Source organism: Mesocricetus auratus, unplaced genomic scaffold, assembly GCF_017639785.1.
Source record: "Mesocricetus auratus isolate SY011 unplaced genomic scaffold, BCM_Maur_2.0 Super-Scaffold_100003, whole genome shotgun sequence".
In the NCBI taxonomy this organism is placed as follows: Eukaryota; Metazoa; Chordata; class Mammalia; order Rodentia; family Cricetidae; genus Mesocricetus; species Mesocricetus auratus.
In genome coordinates, this window is record NW_024429188.1 from 87,888,095 (window position 1) to 87,908,903 (window position 20,809).

Sequence of the window (20,809 nt, forward strand, 5' to 3'; positions counted from 1 at the left end):
TCTTCATAATTAGTCCCTTTCACATAGGCCTTCTAGATTTTTCTCCAGGCCAAATACATTTTGTCATTTGTTGTTCCAAACCATTTATTTTCTTGGTTAATGCTCCTGGACACTCTCTTATTTGCCAGTGGTCCTTTAAAAATAATGATGTCAGGCCAGGTGCCAACACTTGAAGGGCTGGGGCAAGATGATGCAAATTGGAGGCAAGCCTGGGCTACAGAGTAAGACACTACCTCAAAAAATATGATGCCCAAATTTCATGCTTTATACATGTTGACCTAGTGTAAATGGTAGCTTTTATCCCTCTTCATATTCTGAATGATCCTAGATCATCTCTGTACTTTTCATTGTCATTTCATATTGTTGGGTGACAGGTTGAACTCGGGTTTACAATATAATCTGGAAATTTTTTTCGTTGTAAAATGCCCCTCCTAATTTCGAAAATAACTCCTAAGTTCCTATGAAAGAGCTTTTTAAACATAAGTTAAGGGCAGAATTTTATTTTCATTTTTTAATTACATGTTTATGCATGTGTCGGAGTGTGGGTTTGTGCATGAATTCAGATGCCTTTGAAGACCAGCAAAGAGTGTCAGATATCCTGGAGGTGGAGTTATGAGCAGTCATGGGTGCTGGGAACTGAATTCTGGTCAAGAGCAATTAGGTACTCATAATTGCTGAGCCATCTCTCCAGTCCCATTTACTTGTTTTCTGAGACAGGGTCTCACTATTACTTTAGTCCAGGCTGGCTTGGAACAATTATCCTGATTCAGTGTCCTGAGTGCTAGGCTTACTGGCATGCATCATCACCATATAGAAAAGCCACTTTTCAAACTTGCCTGGAGGCTTTCTTGCATGCAGCACTTGATCGTGTGAATGAGTGGAGTGTGGATGTAATTTCGGTGGGTATCACATTTGATCTTTCTTCATGGTCATGTTCATTCCACACATTTGATACTGATATTTGGAAATGTTTCACTATCTGTTCTTTGCAGTTCGTATTCCCTTAGAGACTTTTGTTACACTTCAACTTCTTGCATTGTCTCTGGTTCCAAGGAAGAAAACTGAACAATGTTTAGATTGTAGCAATTGCAGCCATCTAATTATATCACTTGGTCAGAGGTTATGATTACAATATGCTAGCAGCCAATTTTTAAAACATGCCACTTAAACACTAATAGTACCTGATGTAGCTTTCACAGTGAGCTTGTTTAAAGTCAGGGTGCAATCTAATTCAGATCTCTTTTACTAGTTTAAAAATTGGTTAAATGACTCAGGCATCAAAATCTGTTACAGGCATCCAGGGATGAGTTTCCATGTGGCTTTGTTTCACCTACAAACAGAGGGAGCCTGAGCACTGAAAAAGACACGGGTAATTAAACTTTTTAAAGATTATACATCACATGAGTGTTTAGAAATGTACCTCTACATTTTTGAAATATTCCATGCTAAAACTATACATAGCCTGATCTTTCCTGAAGTTGAGTTAAAATGTGACTCACACATGCAGCCAGCCACATTTTCTAGTTTGTCTGAGCATGATCAAAATGGCTAAATATGGTGGAAAAACTAGAAGATAAAAAACAAAACAACAATAGTAGTTTCATTTCCTCTTAACTTTCATCAATATTGGGTAGGACACTTCCTTTTCTAGGCTAGTGTTTCTTTACATAGAATATAGATAAGCTGTCTTCGTGGCTTTATTTCATGACTTCCAAGGAACTGTAATACATAGCAAATTGTTTTGAGAGAGGAAAATCACTTCACCTTTACTTGTTTTCTTGTGGTGTTTTGATATATTAATTTCCCATTTTAGAAGACCAGATCTATTCAATGTAATATATAATTTACTTAAAATAATGTAATACTTAGTTTTAAAATTATTTCGATGTTTTTTTCTTTCCAGCTTATGGGTCTTTTCAAAATGGTCATGGAATTAAGAGGGAGGATTCAAGAGGTTCCCTCCTCCCTGAAGGAGCAACAGGATTCTCAGATCCTGGCAACCCTGGTGAAAATGTAAGAACCTAAACATATAGGATAATCTGGTGACTAGACTACCAAAATCTTTTAAAATAAACATGCAGCTGTATTTTTCCTATAGTCTATTTTGGATCTGTAAAACGCATATCATATTTCTATCCCTGCAGCTGCTTCGTGGATGTCTTTTTCCCCATTAAGCTTAGTTAGTGTGAGGTTTTTTTTTTTTTTTGGTTTTTTGAGACAGGGTTTCTCTGTGGCTTTTGGAGGCTGTCCTGGAACTCGCTTGGTAGGTTAGTGTGAGTTTTTTAGCAGAAATTAGAGGCAAGGTTTTGCTACAAAGTTCAAGCATGTCTTATGCTTCCCAGACAAGTCTTGAACTCACAATCTCCTGAGTCCACCTCCAATTTACTGTTTTGAACTGGGGTCTTATTATGTTGCTCAGGCTAATCTCAGACTTCTGGACTCAAGCAGTCTTCCTGTCTCATCCTCCTGAGTAATTGCAATGACAGGCAAATACCACAATGCCCAGTTTACCTGGTTGTCTTAATACTGTTTATAGGGAGTAAGGCAATTTTCCTCAAGCAGTCGAACTCTTAGCTTCTTTTGCTGTAGCTCACTGTAACCTAGAGGGGAGGTTCCAGTTTAAAATTCCTAAACTGCCCTGCATTTTAATCAAAGCATATCAGCATAGGGCTGATTCATCTTTCTTTTTATAATTTATTTTGTTTCTATTTTATTTGCATTGGTCGTTTTTCAGGCATGTATGTCTGTGTGAGGGTATCAGACTTGTTACAGACAGTCATTAGCTGCCATGTGGGTGCTGGGGATCGAAACCGGGTCCTCTGGAAGAACAATCAGTGCTCTTAACCACTGAGCCATCTCTCCAGCCCCCAATCTTTCTTTTTTTAAATTTACATTTTTTAATTAATTTTTTTCATTTGTTTATTTTACACACCGAACGTTCCCCTCCCTCTTCTCATCCCGTTCCCCACCCTCCCATCCACCCTCCCCCCCATCCACTTCTCCATCTCTGTTTAGAAAGGGGCAGGCATCGCATGAGAATCAACAAAGCATGGCACAGCAAGTTGAGACAGGACCAAACTCCTCCCACTGTATCAAGGCTGGGTGTGACATCCCAGCATGGGGAATAGGTTCCCAAAATAAAAATAACATTTGAGAGACTTTAGGTCCTTGAATTGATAGTCTCAGAGTCTCAGCATTACTTAAGGTCTTGGAGGCCTCTAACTCTTATATTGTTTTAAGCCTAACATTGAAATGTAGAATGTGTCTGCCTTGAGGCTAAAATACCACATTGTAGTCAGTGTTCTATGACACTATGTAAAATCATATATTACTTAGAAGTATCTGTAAAATATTTTTTAAAATAATGAATTCCCATTCCAGTTTTTAAGTGAAACAGGGATTTTGATTTCAGCCAGCCATACCTGACCCCATGTTTAGAAATCAGCAATTTTCCTACAATTTTTGTAGCATGTTCAGTGTGCATCAGTCACCTTGGGAGCGTAAAAATTAATGGCTGTACCTCAACCTCAGAGGGACAGTAGGTCTGAAACAGGGCCTGCTAATCTGTATTTCTAAGTCCCCACATGGTGCCACTTCTGCTGGTTTGGAAGCACCCCTTAAGACCCACTGGGCCAGCCGGGCGGTGGTGGCACACACCTTTAATCCCAGCACTCGGGAGGTAGAGGCAGGCGGATCTCTGTGAGTTCGAGGCTGGGCTGGACCGATAGCCTCCAAAACAGTACAGAGAAACCCTGTCTCGAAAAACAAAAACAAAACAAAACAAAACAAAACAAAACAAAAGACCCACTGGGCCACCTTTGAGCCTTTGGTTGAATAGTAATTTATTCACAAAGGTTCCTATTTCTCACTATTTTGAATTGTGATGAAAATGTCGTGGATAAGGTCATATCAATTAAATAACTTACTAGTAGTTAAATGGCTGGGAAGCAGTCAGAACTGAGGTTTGTTTCACTCCAACTCAAAGTTCTTAGTAAGTCCCTACCTTAGTTCTTTGTACCCTATTAGCTCAGCTTAGAGTGCTGATTTATTAGCAAGGGTAAAGTTTTGTATTGTTGCTATTCTATTTATATAAAACCTCAAATAAATGAGATCTTGTCATGATTTGGTATTTAAACAGACCTCATTAAATAGTAGGAACACCATTACTTTGATATAATTTGGAAATATTACCTGGCCCTCTTTATTTTAATTATTAATTAGCACATTTAAAATAGATTATTTGATGATTTTGGGTTAGATAAATGTGCCATAAAATTTGTATTTATAGTTTTCCTAAATAGGACAGGCAGTAAAAAAAATAATTCAGTTTAACCCTGTGTAAAACTGCCACATTGTTCTCTAAGTCTTCTCTTTTACCTTACAGACCCGACAGAGTTCTTCAAGAAGTAGTGTATCCCAGTATAATCGTCTGGATCAGTATGAAATCAGAAACCTCTTGATGTGCTACTTATATATAGTAAAGATGATTTCTGAAGGTGAGAAATGAGCATATTTAGCATGAACTCTACTAGACATCCTCCCTCATAGGTTCAGGCCTGTAAAACTGAGAATATGCATATCACAAACAGATGTTTAAAGATGCAAGTCATAAAATATCCCTTAATGTGAACATTGAAGTTCCTGTGGATTTTAGTCTTTGATATAATTTAAAAATAACTTGATTAATGTCTAAAAATTATGCATCAACTTGAAAGGATTTTTATGCAACGCAAAAAATATGTTTAGTTAATATAACAGGAAGGAAATAACCACAGTACAAAGTTAACATTTTAGCTTTTATTTGACCCAATTTGAAAAACATAGAAACAGAAAGAAAAAACCAGGGTTTTCTGAAGGTAGGGGATCCCATTACTGTCTCTGGAGCACCACTGGCATTGTCTGGAGTCAGCCACTGTCTCTGGAGCATCACTGGAATTGTCTGGAGTTAGGCTATCAGGCTACTTCTCTTCTTGGAGAAGAATGGAATTACCTGCTAACAATACTGGTTTCTCTTTTATACTACATGACTATAAACAAAGGATTAACTATATATTCTCAGATGTTAAAATAAAATTACCTTTCTCTCAGATGCCACATTTATTTATACAGTTGTCACCTACTTCTTCCATTTCACAATATTTTGCTCAAAAAAGCATGCAAGTCTAAAGAACATAAAATTCACGTAAGTGGGCATGTAACATAAAAGAACATAAAGAACATAAAATCCATATAAGTGGGCATGTAACATAAAAGAGCATAAAGAACATAAAATCCACATAAGTGGGCAGTGTACACAGGTAACATTATATTCCTCATAAATTTGTACAATTAACAACAAAGTAAATGTAAACTAGGGGAGGGCTCATTGGTAGAGCTCATGGCTAGCTTATGTGAGACCCTGGGTTCAATTCCTAGCACTAAAAATACCAAAAGTAAATTTAAAATAAATTTACCATGTTCATGTAACTATTTTGTAATTAAAATGTCTTTAGTATAGTTTTTTAATTTTTTGCTTATTCATTTACTCATTTATTTATTGTTTTCTTTTGTGTTTGAAACAGTCGCATTATGTAACCCTACATTGCCTCGAACTTGCTGTGTAGGGCTATGCTTTGCCATTCAAGTGCTGGAATTAAAGGCATGCATCACCATGCCCTGCTCATTTTATTTTTTATGTATATGTGTACCACATGTATGCTTAGTGCCTGCAGAGGTCAGAAGACAGCATGAGATCCCCTGGAAATGGAGTTACTGATGGTTATAAGTTACCATGTGGGTGCTGGGAACTGAGCACAGGTCCTCTGCAAGAGCAACTTGCCTCTTACCTGCTGAGTCATCTTTCCAGCCCCAATTTATGTAATTTTTGGAGACAGGGTCTTACTATTTATCCAAAGATGGCATCTCCTGATCTCCTTGCTTCAGCCTCCTTAGTGCTAGAATTACAAGGGTACACACCACACTTGTTTTATTTTTTTTCCACCACACTTTGCTGTTTCATTTTTTTTGCTCCTGGTGTCAGATGACAAACCCAGGGCCTTGCAAATGCATATGTGAGTGCTTCACTGCCAAGCCAAATACCTAGGCCATAATTTTGACCTTTTTTGTTACTAAGACATGAACCCAGAGCCTAGTACATTAGCTATATACACTCAGTCTATTTTATCCATTTGTTACCTATTATATACTTCATTTTGTGACACATAAACATTAAAACAGATTAGTCAGATATGAATAACAAATTCTGTAGTACATTAATACAAGAGTATGTTTTTTTCATAGTCAAGGATGGTCTTAAATTCACAATCCTCTTGCCTATATTCCAAATGTTGAGACTAGAGGCAACTGCTAGCATTTTCAAATATTTTTCATTTTAGTTTTCTTTTCTGGTGCTGGGGATGAAACCTAGGGTTGGGAACATGAACTATACTCCCAGAATATCTTTACTAATATTTAATAAACATTACTTTTTTGTGATAGTACAAAATAATGTAGATAATATGAATAATACAAATTATAAAATATTACAAATAAAATTATATAATATAAAATATGCAAATAACAGATTATTAGGTAAGTTGATAGCCAATTAACTATGGAAATATTAAAACCATTAGCCACATATAAATAATAAACTGAAATACATTAATACAACTCAAAATGCTATTTTGTATTTTTTTCTTTTTAATATGGACTCTCACTATTTTTGCCTACCTTGACCTGAAACTCACTATGAAGCACAGGCTAATCAGCCTCTTAAGGGGTGGGATTCTACCATTGATGCCAATATATATATATATATAAGTCTGCAATCTATTGGATTCAGGAATTTACAACTTAGGAGTAAACCGTCACAATTAGATTGAAACTCTGTGATGTACCTCCATGTTATGGAAAAGAAGTAAAATAAGTTTTAAAACCAGAGGTTAATTTCAGGAAATAACAGATTACCTAATAATAACCACAACTCATACTTTTGTCTCCCAACAAAGATAAAAAGTGGGAGAATATGGAAACTGATTGTGATGTTTATGGGGTTTCTTTATTAGAACTATCAATATTCTAAAACATTTCATCACAATTACAATAGTTTTGTAATACTGAAAGAAATACTGTATTGTTGGCTGTGGGAATGAAAAAAATTATGTTTTGAATGAATTTAACAAGAGTATTCCTGTACCACTAATGCATCTGTTCATCTATTCCAAGAGCCAACAATAAAAAAAATTATCCAAGAGATATGTGGGGAAAACACAAAAGATCAATACTTGGGTATATCCTAGCACAAAGAAAGTAAAAGGACAGAGAACAGGGGGAGTGGAGAGATACATTGACTGCTGACTACTTCTCTCCTTCCAATCCAGTGTACACACATAAACGCAGGCACAATCACCACATACTTTGCTAACCAGACAAGTCTGGATGCATGTTTTGATGCCGCAGACAAAACCAAGACTTTTCTTTCTTATGAACATAATAGTTCTTCTTACAAATATAGCTTTGCATAGTCTGCCAAATATTTTGCCCATATTAATTAGGTTGCTTTTCTGTTCTTGCTTTGTGGTTTCAGAGAGGTTATTTTCAATAACTCATGTTATCTATATGAAATCTCTTGTCTTTTCATGTTTAAAGTCACACTGCATTTCATAAAGCCATACTCGTATTATTCTAAAAAATGTTTTCTTCTGAATCTTTTTCAATGGGCTAGTTCTAGTATTTTCATTACTCTATATTCATTTAAATGTTGAGCTCTTACAAGTTCCTGTCATTCAGATGTTCATAGATTTTTAAATTTTATTATAACCTTAGCAAGTTTAATGTAAACTTTTGTTCTACTTGTACACAATTGTAGTTTTGAGGGACAGGGGTGTTCTAAAGAGTATCCTTCTATGTCCTCTACATTTTAATAACAACAGTTCACTATTTTAGGGTCCTAAAGGGCATGTGTCAAAGAGTTTTAAGTCATCTTGCTTTAGTCATTATTAGTTCCATAGTCTGAATTTACAGTAACAACTTCCTTTCTATTTGCTGACTTTTCTTTTCAACACAGACCCTGAAGGGGTTATCTCGAATTTACTTTTAGGTTTCTTTTTCGAAGTACTTCCATTTTCAGGTTCACTAGTATTGCTCCGAGTAGTTTCTTTCTTGGAAGGTAAAGGAGCATTACCAGTGTCATTTTTGTAACTGAGACCAGAGAATGATGACCCACTTTTCTGATTACATTTTGAAGTATGGTCCACAGGAAATACCTGTGTACTATTTGATTCATTTTTCTTTGTCAAAGGTGGCAATACATTCCTAGGATTACAGGGCATATTTTCCTCTGAGGTTTCAGATACCATTATTATAGGTTCTTCAGAGGAAATGCTGGAAAGGTTCCAAGTAAAGATATGTTTTCCACATTTCTGTGTGTAGGCCTTTTCTTTTACTTCAAAAACACTTGAGGCACTATTCACATCATCTTTCCTTGAAGCCTCCAATGTAGTTGTTAAAGCATAAGCTGTACATGAGGGAAAGACATTGGCCTGTTTGGAAAGATTATCCTCAACAGAGGGAGAATCCACAAAAGAGGTTTCTGGCACCTCAATGATTTCCTGACTGCTTAGTGCAATTGGATTATTAACTGGACTTGGATTTACATTCAAATTACATAGAGATTTTTTCTGTTCACTATATGTTTGCACAACTTGCCTAGGAAACAACTGTAGTGATTGGGGAGGCTCCTTTACTGTATAAACTTGCTTCTTTTTCATTTGTGTCCCAGGAATTAAATCATCACTATAATCACTATCTGAAAAACTCAAGGCAACACGTGGCTGGTTTGCTTTCAGCTTTTCAGAAAGCTTTCTATTTTCTTCTTTTAATATGCTGTTTTCTACAGTGAGCTCAGCAATCTTCACTAGATTTTTTTGTTGCATGTTAGTAAATTCTTTCTGTAGCACATTCCTGTGTGTTTCAGTTATTAAACAGCGCTCACAGAATTTAGAATGAGAGGTGTCATGTGTCGCTGTCCCTGGCTTATTCCTTGCTACTGGGCCATACCGCCTTCCCTGTGTCAGCCTGGCTTTCCTCATGTTGGTCAGTTTCATCTGAAGACGGTGAAGCTCTTTATCATGGATGTCTTTCAGCGCTAACCATGTCTTTTTAAAGTCGTCAGACACCAGATCGCTTACACTAAGCTTCGCTTTACCTAGCGTGGAGGAGTTTTTACCATCTCCCCTGTCTTCACTGCTACTACTCACAGCCTGCATCTCCTTTCACTTACTGGGAACCCCGAGAGGAGGGTTTGGGCCCGGCCGCGCTACCCCTGACAGAATAGCGGGAAAACCGTCCGCTTGTCACTGACTTGAGACCCGCAGCCCCACGGACCAATATATAACTACGGAGCTGTGGCCACTGGCTTGGTGGGGCCACTGACTAAATGGCAGAGGAGCCTTTGAGGGGAAGGGCCACTGACCAGAACACTTACCACCTGCGGCCCTGCCCCCAGAGGCCTCACGGGCCTGCCCCTGGCCTGTCCCCGGCCTGCCTCTCTACAGACCTGCCAAGGAGCTGCCTTAAGACTCAGTCTGGAGGAGCAGGCTCAGGACCAACAAAAAGGCGCTGTTTCTTTTGCCTAGAAAGAAGCCAGAACCTTTGAGGAAAAAAAAAAAAAGCCAGAGTGCGCGGCCGACAAGAGCCCACCGCCTTCTAAAATGGCGCCACCGCCCTCTGTGGACAGGCGGGAAAGCCAGAAACAGCTGACCGAGCGCGCGCATGCGCGCCCCACCCCTTTCTTTTTGGACGCTACCAAAAGGCCAGGCAGGGCGGGGGAGGACAGAGATTGCTGCTCGCTTAATCTTTTAGGACAAATCGTTTTTTAGGACAAATTGTATCAAAACTATTTTGATTGTTGATGTTTAATATTTTAGAATCATTGAAAACTGTCACTATTCATGGTTTTATAAAAAGTCTTGGGAGTAAGCTGAGGACAGTGACCCATGCTGTAACACTATTTTGGAAGACTGACTTGAGTTACAGGCCAACCTTTACAATTCCGGGAGACACTAACACCTTATTTCTGCTATTTTCAGATACTCTCTTGACTTACTGGAATAAAGTTTCTCCCCAGGAACTCATAAACATTCTCGTACTTCTAGAGTAAGTTTCGGCGTTTTCCTAAATGTTCTGCTTATTTGGAAAAAGTTACTTGAAGAAGTTTAGATAATAAAGTTTTTCTGTTTTTACCAGCTCATTTGCAAATGTTAAATTTTCTTAATAATCTAGAGTCTGGCATTCTTCACCCAGAAAAGCAAGGAGTGCAATACTTGTGATCCCATAGAAAAACTCTTACCTAGTAATCGTACAGGTGGGTGGCAGTTTAGTATGCCCATGAAAACTATAAAACTAAAATGCTATCTATGTACTGTTTACTTGAAACAGATAATGAACAGCCAGAATTTCAATTTCAAACTTTTAAATAGAGCTGGATAATTCTAAATACTACTCACTTCAGGAGCAGAGATATAGTTTTATGGATCTATAGGTATTTTAAAACCCTTGGGGAAACCATTTGTAGTGAGTGAAAGTGTTATAGACTGAGCTACTATGTTATTGTTATCGAATGCTAAAAGGAAAATTATGCACAGAAGGAAATGTAAGAATTTTTATATAAATAGTACATATATGTTTTATTTATGATTTATATGAACATATAAAATACAAAGAGGGTAATCGATACATAACCAGTTGATTCAAATTTTTCACAAAGTTACAGAAATTATTTGCTGACTAGCAGTTAAGATTTCAAGGGGGGTTCTCCTATGTTTTTTAAAATTATTATACAAAATAATCAGAGTTCTGTTATGGCATTTTCATCCAAATTGTTTCTGTTGATCTTTCTTGTCCTGGCTTCTAACCCCTCCCCTACTCCTGCTGGCCTGCTCTTCCCTCTCTTAGTCCTGTTTGTCTTCATTTTTTCCCTATTTTTTCATTTTACTAACCCTCCCTGAAGACCTCTTTTTCCCCTTCATGGTCCCCTTTCTAGTTTCCTGACCTATCTCCCCAGCTAGAGTAAACACTGGTAATATGCCAGGAAATATTTCCCATTGCAGACAACTGATGTTGAGAATCGGTTTGAAAAGAGACAGGAGGAAAGTGAGGGTGGAGAAAGATTAGCCTGCTTTTCATGGAACTTAGACAAGACTGTGACAGCTCTTAAAGTCGTGAGCACATAGGGATTTAAATGTTACTTTTCCTATTTTCATATGTTTATTATTAGTAATAGAGAGTATTTTAATACCATCGTAAAAAATATAGCATTTCCCCCCATTTCTATAATTAAGGAACATGTTTTGTCTTAGTGAGTGCTAGAGACCTTGGCTGTGGTACACTATAGCACACAAAGGATGTTTTACAGGGGCATATTTTCTTTTTTTTTTAACCTGTCATTACAGTCATGAATATTGACAAGGGACTTTTAATGTCGGTATGTGTGGATAGGATATGGCAAGCCCATGAGTAGTTATCTGGGCATTTATTTCTGTGTAAATGTATGTTCTTGTAATATGATCTAAGGAGCATGTTAGTCTCTACTTAATAGTTGTTATATTGCACCAGGTAGTAGTATATTACTAACATGTTGTCATTTTCATTTCTAGAGTATGTTTATTTCACTTTCGCTATATGGGGAAAAGAAACATAGCAAGGTAATTTCTGCAGCACTACAACTTTCCGTTTTCCCTGACTTTTCCAACAGAGAGCAATCCCACCCATGGCATATAAAACCTGGGATACTGATTTTAGGGTAACCTGAAGGCAGCTGTGATTTATTCAATGGATCCCACCCAATTCAACATTAAAACTAATATGAACCAATACTGTGTTTTCAAAAAAGTAATGGCTAGAGTGATAAGGAAGGACTTACATAATGACTAAATATAAGGGTAGGCAGAAAATCAAAAAGCCATGGTAGCTGTAAAATGTGTAACTTTTGCCAAATACTAAGGTGAATAGAAACCTTCAACAGTACTTAGGACCTACATTCTTTTGTCTCCTAAATCTCTATAAGGAAATGCGTGAGGGGCATTGCTCAGTGATGGAGCATTTGTTTAGCATGCACAGTGCTCTGAATTCAATTCCCAATAACACCAAAAAAAATAAGAAGAAGAATAAAAGGAATATAAATTTGGGCTTGGAATCTAGTTCAGCATCTGAATGCTTTCTTAGCATGTGAAGCTCTGGCTTCAATTCCCAGCACTGGAAAAAAAAATCAGGAATGATTGAAGGGCCCTACGGCAAAAGGTCTTGCTTATTTCAGTTATGAGTGTGTATGAAGTAGAACTATTCAATAAAGGAATATAGTCTTTTAGAAATGTATTTATTTTGTGTCATACTTGGACAGGTGCATACCATGGCAAATGTATGAAAGTCAGAGGACAACCTGAGGGGGTGGGTTCTCTCCTTCCGCCATGTACGTCCCAGGGATCTGACTCAGGTTATTAGGTTTGGTGACAAGTACATTTAATCATTGAGCCATGTTACCAGCACCAAATAGGATATTTTTCAAAGTTAAAATCCGCAGCAGTTCCTTTTGCTTCTTTGGTTTTGGTTTTGGTTTCGGTGACAGGATCACATGGAGCCCAAGTTTGCCTTGAACTTGCTTATTCTCAAGGCAGGACCTTGAACTTCTGATCCTCTTGCTTCAACTTCTCAAGGTCTGGGATTATAAAATGTGTGACCACACCTGGCTTAGTTCCACACATTGAAGCCTCCGCATGGGGTTTATTGCTGTGTCTCTGGAATAGCCTCATAATAGATCTCAAATGATAAGAGTTCTGGTTTCCACTGCCTTTGCCTGTGACTGTGAGCTGCTCTGATCATTAGCCCCATAGACCTTAGTGTCTCAGCTTCTGTTGCTTCGAACTCATGCTTATAAGAAGATGGACAAACTTTTTTGTCCTTAGTTTACATATGACCCAGCTGTAAGCAGTCTGGAAGACTGGATTGATACTCATTCTTGAATATCTGATGCTCGTTCCTTCCCATTTCCAGGGTCTGTCTTCTCTCTTCTCCTTCCTCTCTCCCTGCAAAAAGACTGAATATTATTGGAGTGTTGTCTACTTAACCCCAGTGATTTTCAGAAGTATAGAAGTGGGAAGCTCTTTCTAAATGCATTGGTTCTATTATTATAGTATAAGCTACTTTTAAAAAATTAAAGCTTTTACAACTTAGGAGATGGAGAGATGACTAACAGTTTCCTATAGGCCTTATATAATCCAAGTAATAGTTGATAGACTCTTGAGCAGCATATTATATTTATCTGGAATATAATATATTTATAAAATTATATTTTTCATAAAATTATGTAAATTATGTTTATCTCGAATAACGCATCAACTAAAAACACATTTTTCTTTAAAAGATTCAAACAATGAAGTATTTTATTTTGTACTTCATGTTTTTGTTTGTTGTTGTTCATTTGTTTTTTAGACAGGGTTTCTCTGTATGACAGCCCTGGCTGTTCTAGAACTTGCTTTGTAGACCAGGCTGGCCTTGAACTAACAGAGATCCGTATGCCTCTGCTTCCCGAGTGCCAGGACTAAAGGCGTGCACCACCACCACCTGGCTTTATTTCAATTCTTGCTTTGAAATTTTATTTTAGGGTGCATGATGCCTGGCTATCAAAACACTTTGGAATAGACCGAAAATCTCAAACTATGCCAGCTCTTCGAAATAGGTCAGGAGTGATGCAGGCTCGGCTTCAGCATCTTAGTAGCTTAGAAAGCTCATTCACACTTAATCACAGTAAGTAAACATGGGGAAGGGGACTCATATGAAATAGCCTGGTAGTGCTGTTTAATCTTTTTTTTCTAAAAAAAATCGAATGTTTGTGTGTGTAGTGTGTATGCAGGTATGTTCATGTGTGTGGGTGCAAGGGTTTGTGCAGGTGTGTGTGGTGGTTCAAGGTTGATAACAGGGATCTTTGTTAATTATATGACTACCTTATTCTTTGAGTCAGGATCTCTCAGTCAAGCCCAAATCTGACTAGTCTCACTGGCCAATTTGCTTCAGGGATTCCCAGTCTCTGCCTTCTTACGGGCAATACTACAAACCCACCCAGCATTTAGTTGGGTTCCGCGGATCAAACTCTCGTCTTCATGCTTTCATGGCAAGCACATTAACCACTGAGTCATCACCAAAGCCCATTTTTAATCTTAAATCCTGGTTTAAGTCACTATAATTTCTCATGCTTAGAGATATAATTACATATCTCTGCTATGTATTTATTAATATACTATAATTTCATCATGCACGAATATTTAATAAGGTGATTTTTCAACACCTGTGACTGGCCGGGCGTTGGTGGCGCACGCCTTTAATCCCAGCACTCGGGAGGCAGAGGCAGGCGGATCTCTGTGAGTTCGAGGCCAGCCTGGTCTACAGAGTGAGTTCCAGGACAGCCTCCAAAGCAATACAGAGAAACCCTGTCTCGAAAAACCGAAAAAAAAAAAGAGTTTCAACACCTGTGACTGAAATCTTTTCCTTAGTATTAAGGAATTTTTCCATGCAGTTACTGTTATTATATTTTAATACTAGATATCCTTTGTTGGCACTGTAAAATTTTATTTTTCAATTATTTTAGATTTACTTTATTTATTATTATTATTATTATTATTATTATTTTTGGTTTTTCGAGACAGGGTTTCTCTGTATTGTTTTGGAGGCTATCAGTCCAGCCCAGCCTCGAACTCACAGAGATCCGCCTGCCTCTGCCTCCCGAGTGCTGGGATTAAAGTCGTGCACCACCACCGCCCGGCTTAGATTTACTTTATTTTAAGTTTATTAGTATTTTGCCTGAATATGTGCATGTGCATAATATGTGTGCCTTGTGCCTGTGAAGGCAAGAAGAGGGCATATGATCCCCTGGAACTGGAGTTACCAATGAGTGTGAGTCACCTTGTGGGTGCTGGGAATTGAACTTAGGTCCTCTGGAAGAGCAGAAAGTGCTCTAAACTGCTGAGCCATCTCTTTAGCTCCATTAAATTTCAATAATGTTAATAGAAAGTATTAATATCGTAATAAGGTAGCATATATACTATTCATTTGGAGTTACTATTTTTTATTTAATGACTAGTGACATATATATCCCATGTTGACTACAGAAATGAATCAACTCTAGCTGGGTTTGGTAGTACAGACCTGTAATTCCAACTACCAAGGAGGGTAAGGCAGGAAGTTCATAAATTCAAGGCCTGCCTGAGCAAATTTGATCTGCTCTCATACAGTAGAAAGTACAAAACTAAATAAAGAACAACAACCAGGAACCTAGCTCAGTGGTAGAGTGCTTGTCTAGCATACATGAGACCTTAAGTTCAATTTCCAGTAGCACCAAATACTAAAAATGAGCTCTAAATACTATTTGTTGGATGTATATTTCAAAAGAAAAAGGCACTGAGGAGGCATCAGGGACAAGGAGAGAAATCTTGTCAAACAGAGGGTAAAGAGGAACTACCCTCTCTAAAGCAAATATTAATCAAAAGTGTGAGAAGAACACTCATTTTCATATGGTCCTCTAAAGGCCACAGAAAAGGAAGCCTAATAATGGTAAAGAATGTCTTGTGCAGGTAGACCCTGGGCTAAAAGACCATGAACTTTTACAAATTACAAATTTTAAAGATTTCTGCTTCTTGTACAAGTATAATGAGCCTGCTACTGTCAGCCCACAAGTAGCCTGGGATTTAGAAAGACGTCTCATGTCACTGCCAGAATTGAAGCCATCTGACCATAGGACACTGAATTTCTATGACTTTCTCATTTTTCCATCCATGTTGACAGCAAGGCCTCAGATACTTCCCACATCATTTCCTAGTTAAAATCATCATAGCTCATTACTGAGATCACATCACCAAACAAGGGGACATCTAAGTGCATGCTGCAGAGCTGTTGATACAGTGCTAATAGCGAATATCACTTTGCACTGATAGCGTGAGTGAAAAGTGAATGGGAATGATTAAACCAGTAAGGAATAAGTGCAGCGAAGCTTAGTAGGTCTGTTGGTACTGTGGGCTCCTTCTAAGAAGGCAGTACTGTCTCACTATGGCTTTGGGAGGAAGTCATTCAGTGCTCTTATGCAAATCTGTGCTGGGCTTGGTTTAATTTGCTTCTCTTACCCTAGGTTCTGCCACAACGGAAGCAGACATTTTCCACCAGGCACTTCTGGAAGGCAATACTGCTACTGAAGTTTCTCTGACAGTACTAGACACCATATCATTTTTCACCCAGTGCTTCAAGGTAAAGATGAGTTCGAGTTCAGTTGGTGTCGTTGAGAGGAAAACATTTTACGATAGCTAGCTTGTCAGAGGCAGGGCAATTTAGTTGGAAAACGCCTGATAGGAGCAGTGAGGAAACACTGGAGGCACCAAGTTTGACTGTGCTATGGAATAACCTTGGGAAATGACTGACGCTCAGTCATTCATAAAAGTGAAGTGTTCACACTAAAATGTCTAATCTCCTCTGCCTCTCAAACTCTTGTTGTTTGAGATTTGTCTTTAGAATCAGTTTTCTGCCAGGCCTGTGACACATACCAATGATATTTGGACTTGTGCAACAGAGGCAGGAGGGTAGCCACAAACTTGAGGGTAGCCACAAATTTGCCGGTAACGAGCTCCAGGTCAGCCAGCACTATGTAGCGGAAGGGAGGAGATGGGGGAGAAAGAAGGAAAGGAGGGAGGGTTTCCTTCCCATTATAACAAGCTAGCTTATAATGTGCAGACTAACTGACTGGCTCTTCAGGTTTTTCTCAGCTGCTTTTCTCTCCTCCCAAATCATCCATCCTTTGATTTGTAAAATAAGTAAAGTCGGTTAGCTTGCAAGCTTGTTGGAAGTGTAAAATAAGATAATAAATAAATGTGAGGGTGCTTTGAAAGTAGAAACTACATGAACATAATGTAAGTAGCATGAGTGTGAGACCCCAAAAAGGGAAATCACGCCTACTTTCTCTTCAGTTAGAGATTATTTGGGGCTGTTTTGCTTTGTTTGTTTTACTTCCCTCTTTCACTCTTTTAATTTATTTAATTAATTTATTTTACATTCTGATCAAATTTTCTCTTCCCTCCTTTCTTCCCATCCTCTTCCCCCCCCTTTCCTCTGCCCCCCTCATCTACTCCTCCTCTGTTTCTATTCAGAAAGGGGCAGACTTCCCATGGATACCAATAAAGCACAGCCTATCAAGTTGCAGTAAAACTAAGCACCTCCCCTTGTGTTAAGGGCAAGGCAGTTCTGTATGTTTCCTCCCGTTTCTTAAGTAATAGAGCTAATTTCTTTAGCCTTCTAGATACAGTATGGAAAGTTGCCCCATGCTCCTCAAAGACATTATAAGGGAAAATTGAATAACATACTTATAATGAGGTGTAAGCCAGGCAGTGGTTTTGCACACCTTTAATCCCAACTCTCAGGAGGCAGAGACAGGCGGATCTCTGCGAGTTCGAGGCCACCCTGGTCTACATAGTAAGTTCCAGGACAGCCAAGGCTGTTCTACAGAGAATCCCCATCTAAAAAAAAACCAAAAAAGAAGAAGTTGTAGTAGGCAGCCTTGTAAAACATTAGGTTTGTTTTGATTAAAAAAATACACACATCTATTTTTCAACATGTCATTGGAATAGGACATTGGGTCTCATGACAAGGCTTTCATTCCTTGCTGCTTTTTTGATACTTTTTTATTTATTTAATAGATATTTATGTATTTCTTGGTAAAAGTCCATGAGCCTCTTAAGCACTTTACAAATATTAAGTTACTATTTTGGGGGCAGGGGATTGAATCATATCCTTATACATGCAAAGCACATATTGTGCCACTGATTTACTTTTATTTTGAAGGCTGGGGTAATAAATGGAGGTGATGACATAGGGGAATGTGTGATCTTTATGAAGTCACTGGGATTTTAGATGCTTGTGCTATTGTGTCTGATTTTACGTGGTTCCTGGGAATTTGAACTAAGTTCTTCATGCTTTCATGCCAAGCACTTTTACCCACAGAGCCATCTCTCCAGCCCCGATGCTTTTATTTTGATGCTTTTATTTTATTTTATTTTATTTTATTTTTCCCTTTTTTTTAAATTTTGCAGTGTCGGGCATTGAACCCTGAACCTTCACATAGTAGATAGAGACAGACACTTTAGCACTGAACTATATATTGGAGCTGCTTGGTGATTTATTTTAAAGCAAATTTCATAAATTAGCTGATATCTCTGTACAACTGTACTATTTATTATTTTTATGCCCATTTACAAGAGACATTTATAAACAACCAGTTATCATATCTGTTTTCTGAACTCATGGAGGTTTCAGTTTGTTGCCAGTGCATAAATATATCTTATACAAAATGTACTTCCGAGCCGGGTGGTGGTGGTGCACGCCTTTAATCCCAGCACTCGGGAGGCAGAGGCAGGCGGATCTCTGTGAGTTTGAGGCCAGGCTGGACCGACAGCCTCCAAAACAATACAGAGAAACCCTGTCTCGTAAAAACAAACAAACAAACAAACAAAAAACCAAAATGTACTTCCAAAGTAAATTAGATAGCAGACTTTTAAAAAGAATTGTTTGTCTTAATTATTAGTTTTCCAGAGAAATGCAAAGGCCAATTGCCTTGTATTTGCTTTTAAGTTTCTGGATGTGTAAGTTAATTAAAAACTTCCTACCAGCCAGTCCTGGCTGGACTGTGCATAATGCCAGCCAGCCAGAGGACCATGACTTTGAGCCAGCCTGGGCTAAGTATGTAGCAAGTTCTAGATCACCCTGAGCTGCATAATGAGAACTTTAAGAAAAAAGAAAATAAAGTAGACAGAAAGGAATGAGAGATTGGAGATGAAATATTCTACCCATATTCATTTTGTTTTTTGATGTGTTCCATTGGAATAGTTTTTTTTTAGTTATTCTAAATTTTTGCATTTGTTTCCTTTTTGTTTTTGCTGTCCTGGAACTCAAACTGTAGACCAGGCTACACTCAAACTCACAGAGATCCACCTGCCTCTGCCTCCTGAGTGGCAGGATTAAAGGTGTGCTCAATATTCTACATGTAGTTTATATGCTGTTTCAAATTTCCCAATTTGAGTTGAAGATCACATGAAAATTCTCAATTAAAATACTTACAATAGTCTAAAACCTTCCAAAAGCTAAACAACAGATTCATAAGCAGATATTGTTTATACAGTAAAATTAGTTCTCTTGTATATGGGGGAAACTAAATGCTTTTATAAACTGTTTCATTTTTCATGTTTTATAGAGCCAACTTTTAAATAATGATGGCCACAACCCATTAATGAAAAAAGTATTTGACATTCATCTTGCTTTTCTTAAAAATGGACAATCGGAAGTATCTCTGAAGCATGTCTTTGCCTCACTGAGATCATTCATCAGTAAGGTAAGAGTGACTTCAAACTGCTAGGTGCTCAAGCCAAGACAGAGGGATCATTGTTCTGACACACACAGAGACAGCCGTTAACCCCCACTGCCTCCATGTATACAAGCACAGCATAGCAAAATCTGTAGTGAGGAGCTGGTGAAGAATCCTCTCAAATCAGAACCTGTTTGTTTTTTATTATTATACCCTCACATTTTCAGTAGGCCTTTTTCAAGGTCTCCATCTCCCTCCACATCTTCTTTTCTCAAGATTCAACCCAGGGCACCACATTCCCAGTCCCAATGTCATTAAATCACCAACTTCGCCAGTTTTTCTTTGTCTTGCTTATCCTACAATAAGACTAACACCATCTACTGTACTGATGAAGTACAAGTCTTGCTTATTTTTTAAAAAACTGTGCATAAGCACATTGAAAGCAGAAATTAACTTTTAGAACTCTGGGATCTTGCATAATAACTTACCAATGAACAAGTCCTACCTTTCATTGTCTGCAGAATCAGAAATTAGGTAAATTTAAGCTTTAAAAATTGTTTTATTCTTCAATTTACTTTAAGAATAAAGGAACCTATGGAAAAGTGAGTTCTTTACAAGCATGATAGGATAAATGAAGGGAAATACATTTAGACACAATTCATTTAACAGTTACTAAGTAGGTAGTTATTGTACATAATCCTGAGGGCTCACTGTACAATAGACAAAACCATACATGTAAAGATACATATAGGCCCACATATATGAGCATCAACAGATGCCATCAATGTGTGAAGTCTGTACGGAGGACTGGGTGTGGCCAGGAAAAAATTAAAATGCTATAACTTAGCAAAAGTTTCCCTTCAGCAGTAGGTGGAGGAGTTTGTGTGGACTCGGAAGACAAAACTGAAAGTATAAATGGCAAGTAGAGAAGTGTACAGTCAGTCATCATAAGAGCTAGACTTCATTTTTAGGAATTAGGTAGGCATGGAAAGTTTTAAAGCAGGGAAGTAACACAATAGATATGTATTAAGAGACAATCAGTGTGACCAGGGGAAGGAAACCTCTCAAAAAATACTATAGGAAAGATATTGGCTGAGAGGCAGAGGCAGACAGATTTCTGTGAATTCAACGACACCCTGGTCTATGTAGCAAGATCCAGGCCAGCCAGAGCTGCATAGTGAAACATGGATGAATGAGTGAAAGAAGTGGGGGAGGGGAGAAGAAAAAAGAGATTGATTGAAGTACTAAACATAGTAGAAATAGATATAAATAAAACATAGTAAAAACAAGAGAAGAAGGCCTGGAAAAAGGCATTGGCACATGGATGTGGAGATAGAATATATGTTGAAGAGAATTATTGGACTTGATCACCAGTTCACCAATAAAATGGTGGGTGTTTTGGCAGATTTGAAATCTAGGGGACAAACTATACTTAAGGTA

The 20,809-nt window shown here is 38.0% G+C and overlaps 1 protein-coding gene across 3 annotated transcripts in view; it reads left to right on the top strand.

Annotated features, from left to right (window-relative positions):
* The window catches only part of Dock11 (dedicator of cytokinesis 11), a 192,721-nt gene that overhangs the window by 127,343 nt on the left and 44,569 nt on the right, over window positions 1–20,809 (top strand). For all 3 annotated transcript variants that reach the window (XM_040744541.1, XM_040744538.1, XM_040744539.1), the window contains 8 exons: window positions 1,294–1,369; window positions 1,904–2,013; window positions 4,385–4,496; window positions 10,071–10,137; window positions 11,637–11,684; window positions 13,640–13,782; window positions 16,154–16,269; window positions 19,259–19,396. In XM_040744541.1, coding sequence (XP_040600475.1) covers window positions 1,294–1,369; window positions 1,904–2,013; window positions 4,385–4,496; window positions 10,071–10,137; window positions 11,637–11,684; window positions 13,640–13,782; window positions 16,154–16,269; window positions 19,259–19,396 — 810 coding nt within the window. The remainder of the gene's footprint in view (window positions 1–1,293; window positions 1,370–1,903; window positions 2,014–4,384; window positions 4,497–10,070; window positions 10,138–11,636; window positions 11,685–13,639; window positions 13,783–16,153; window positions 16,270–19,258; window positions 19,397–20,809) is intronic.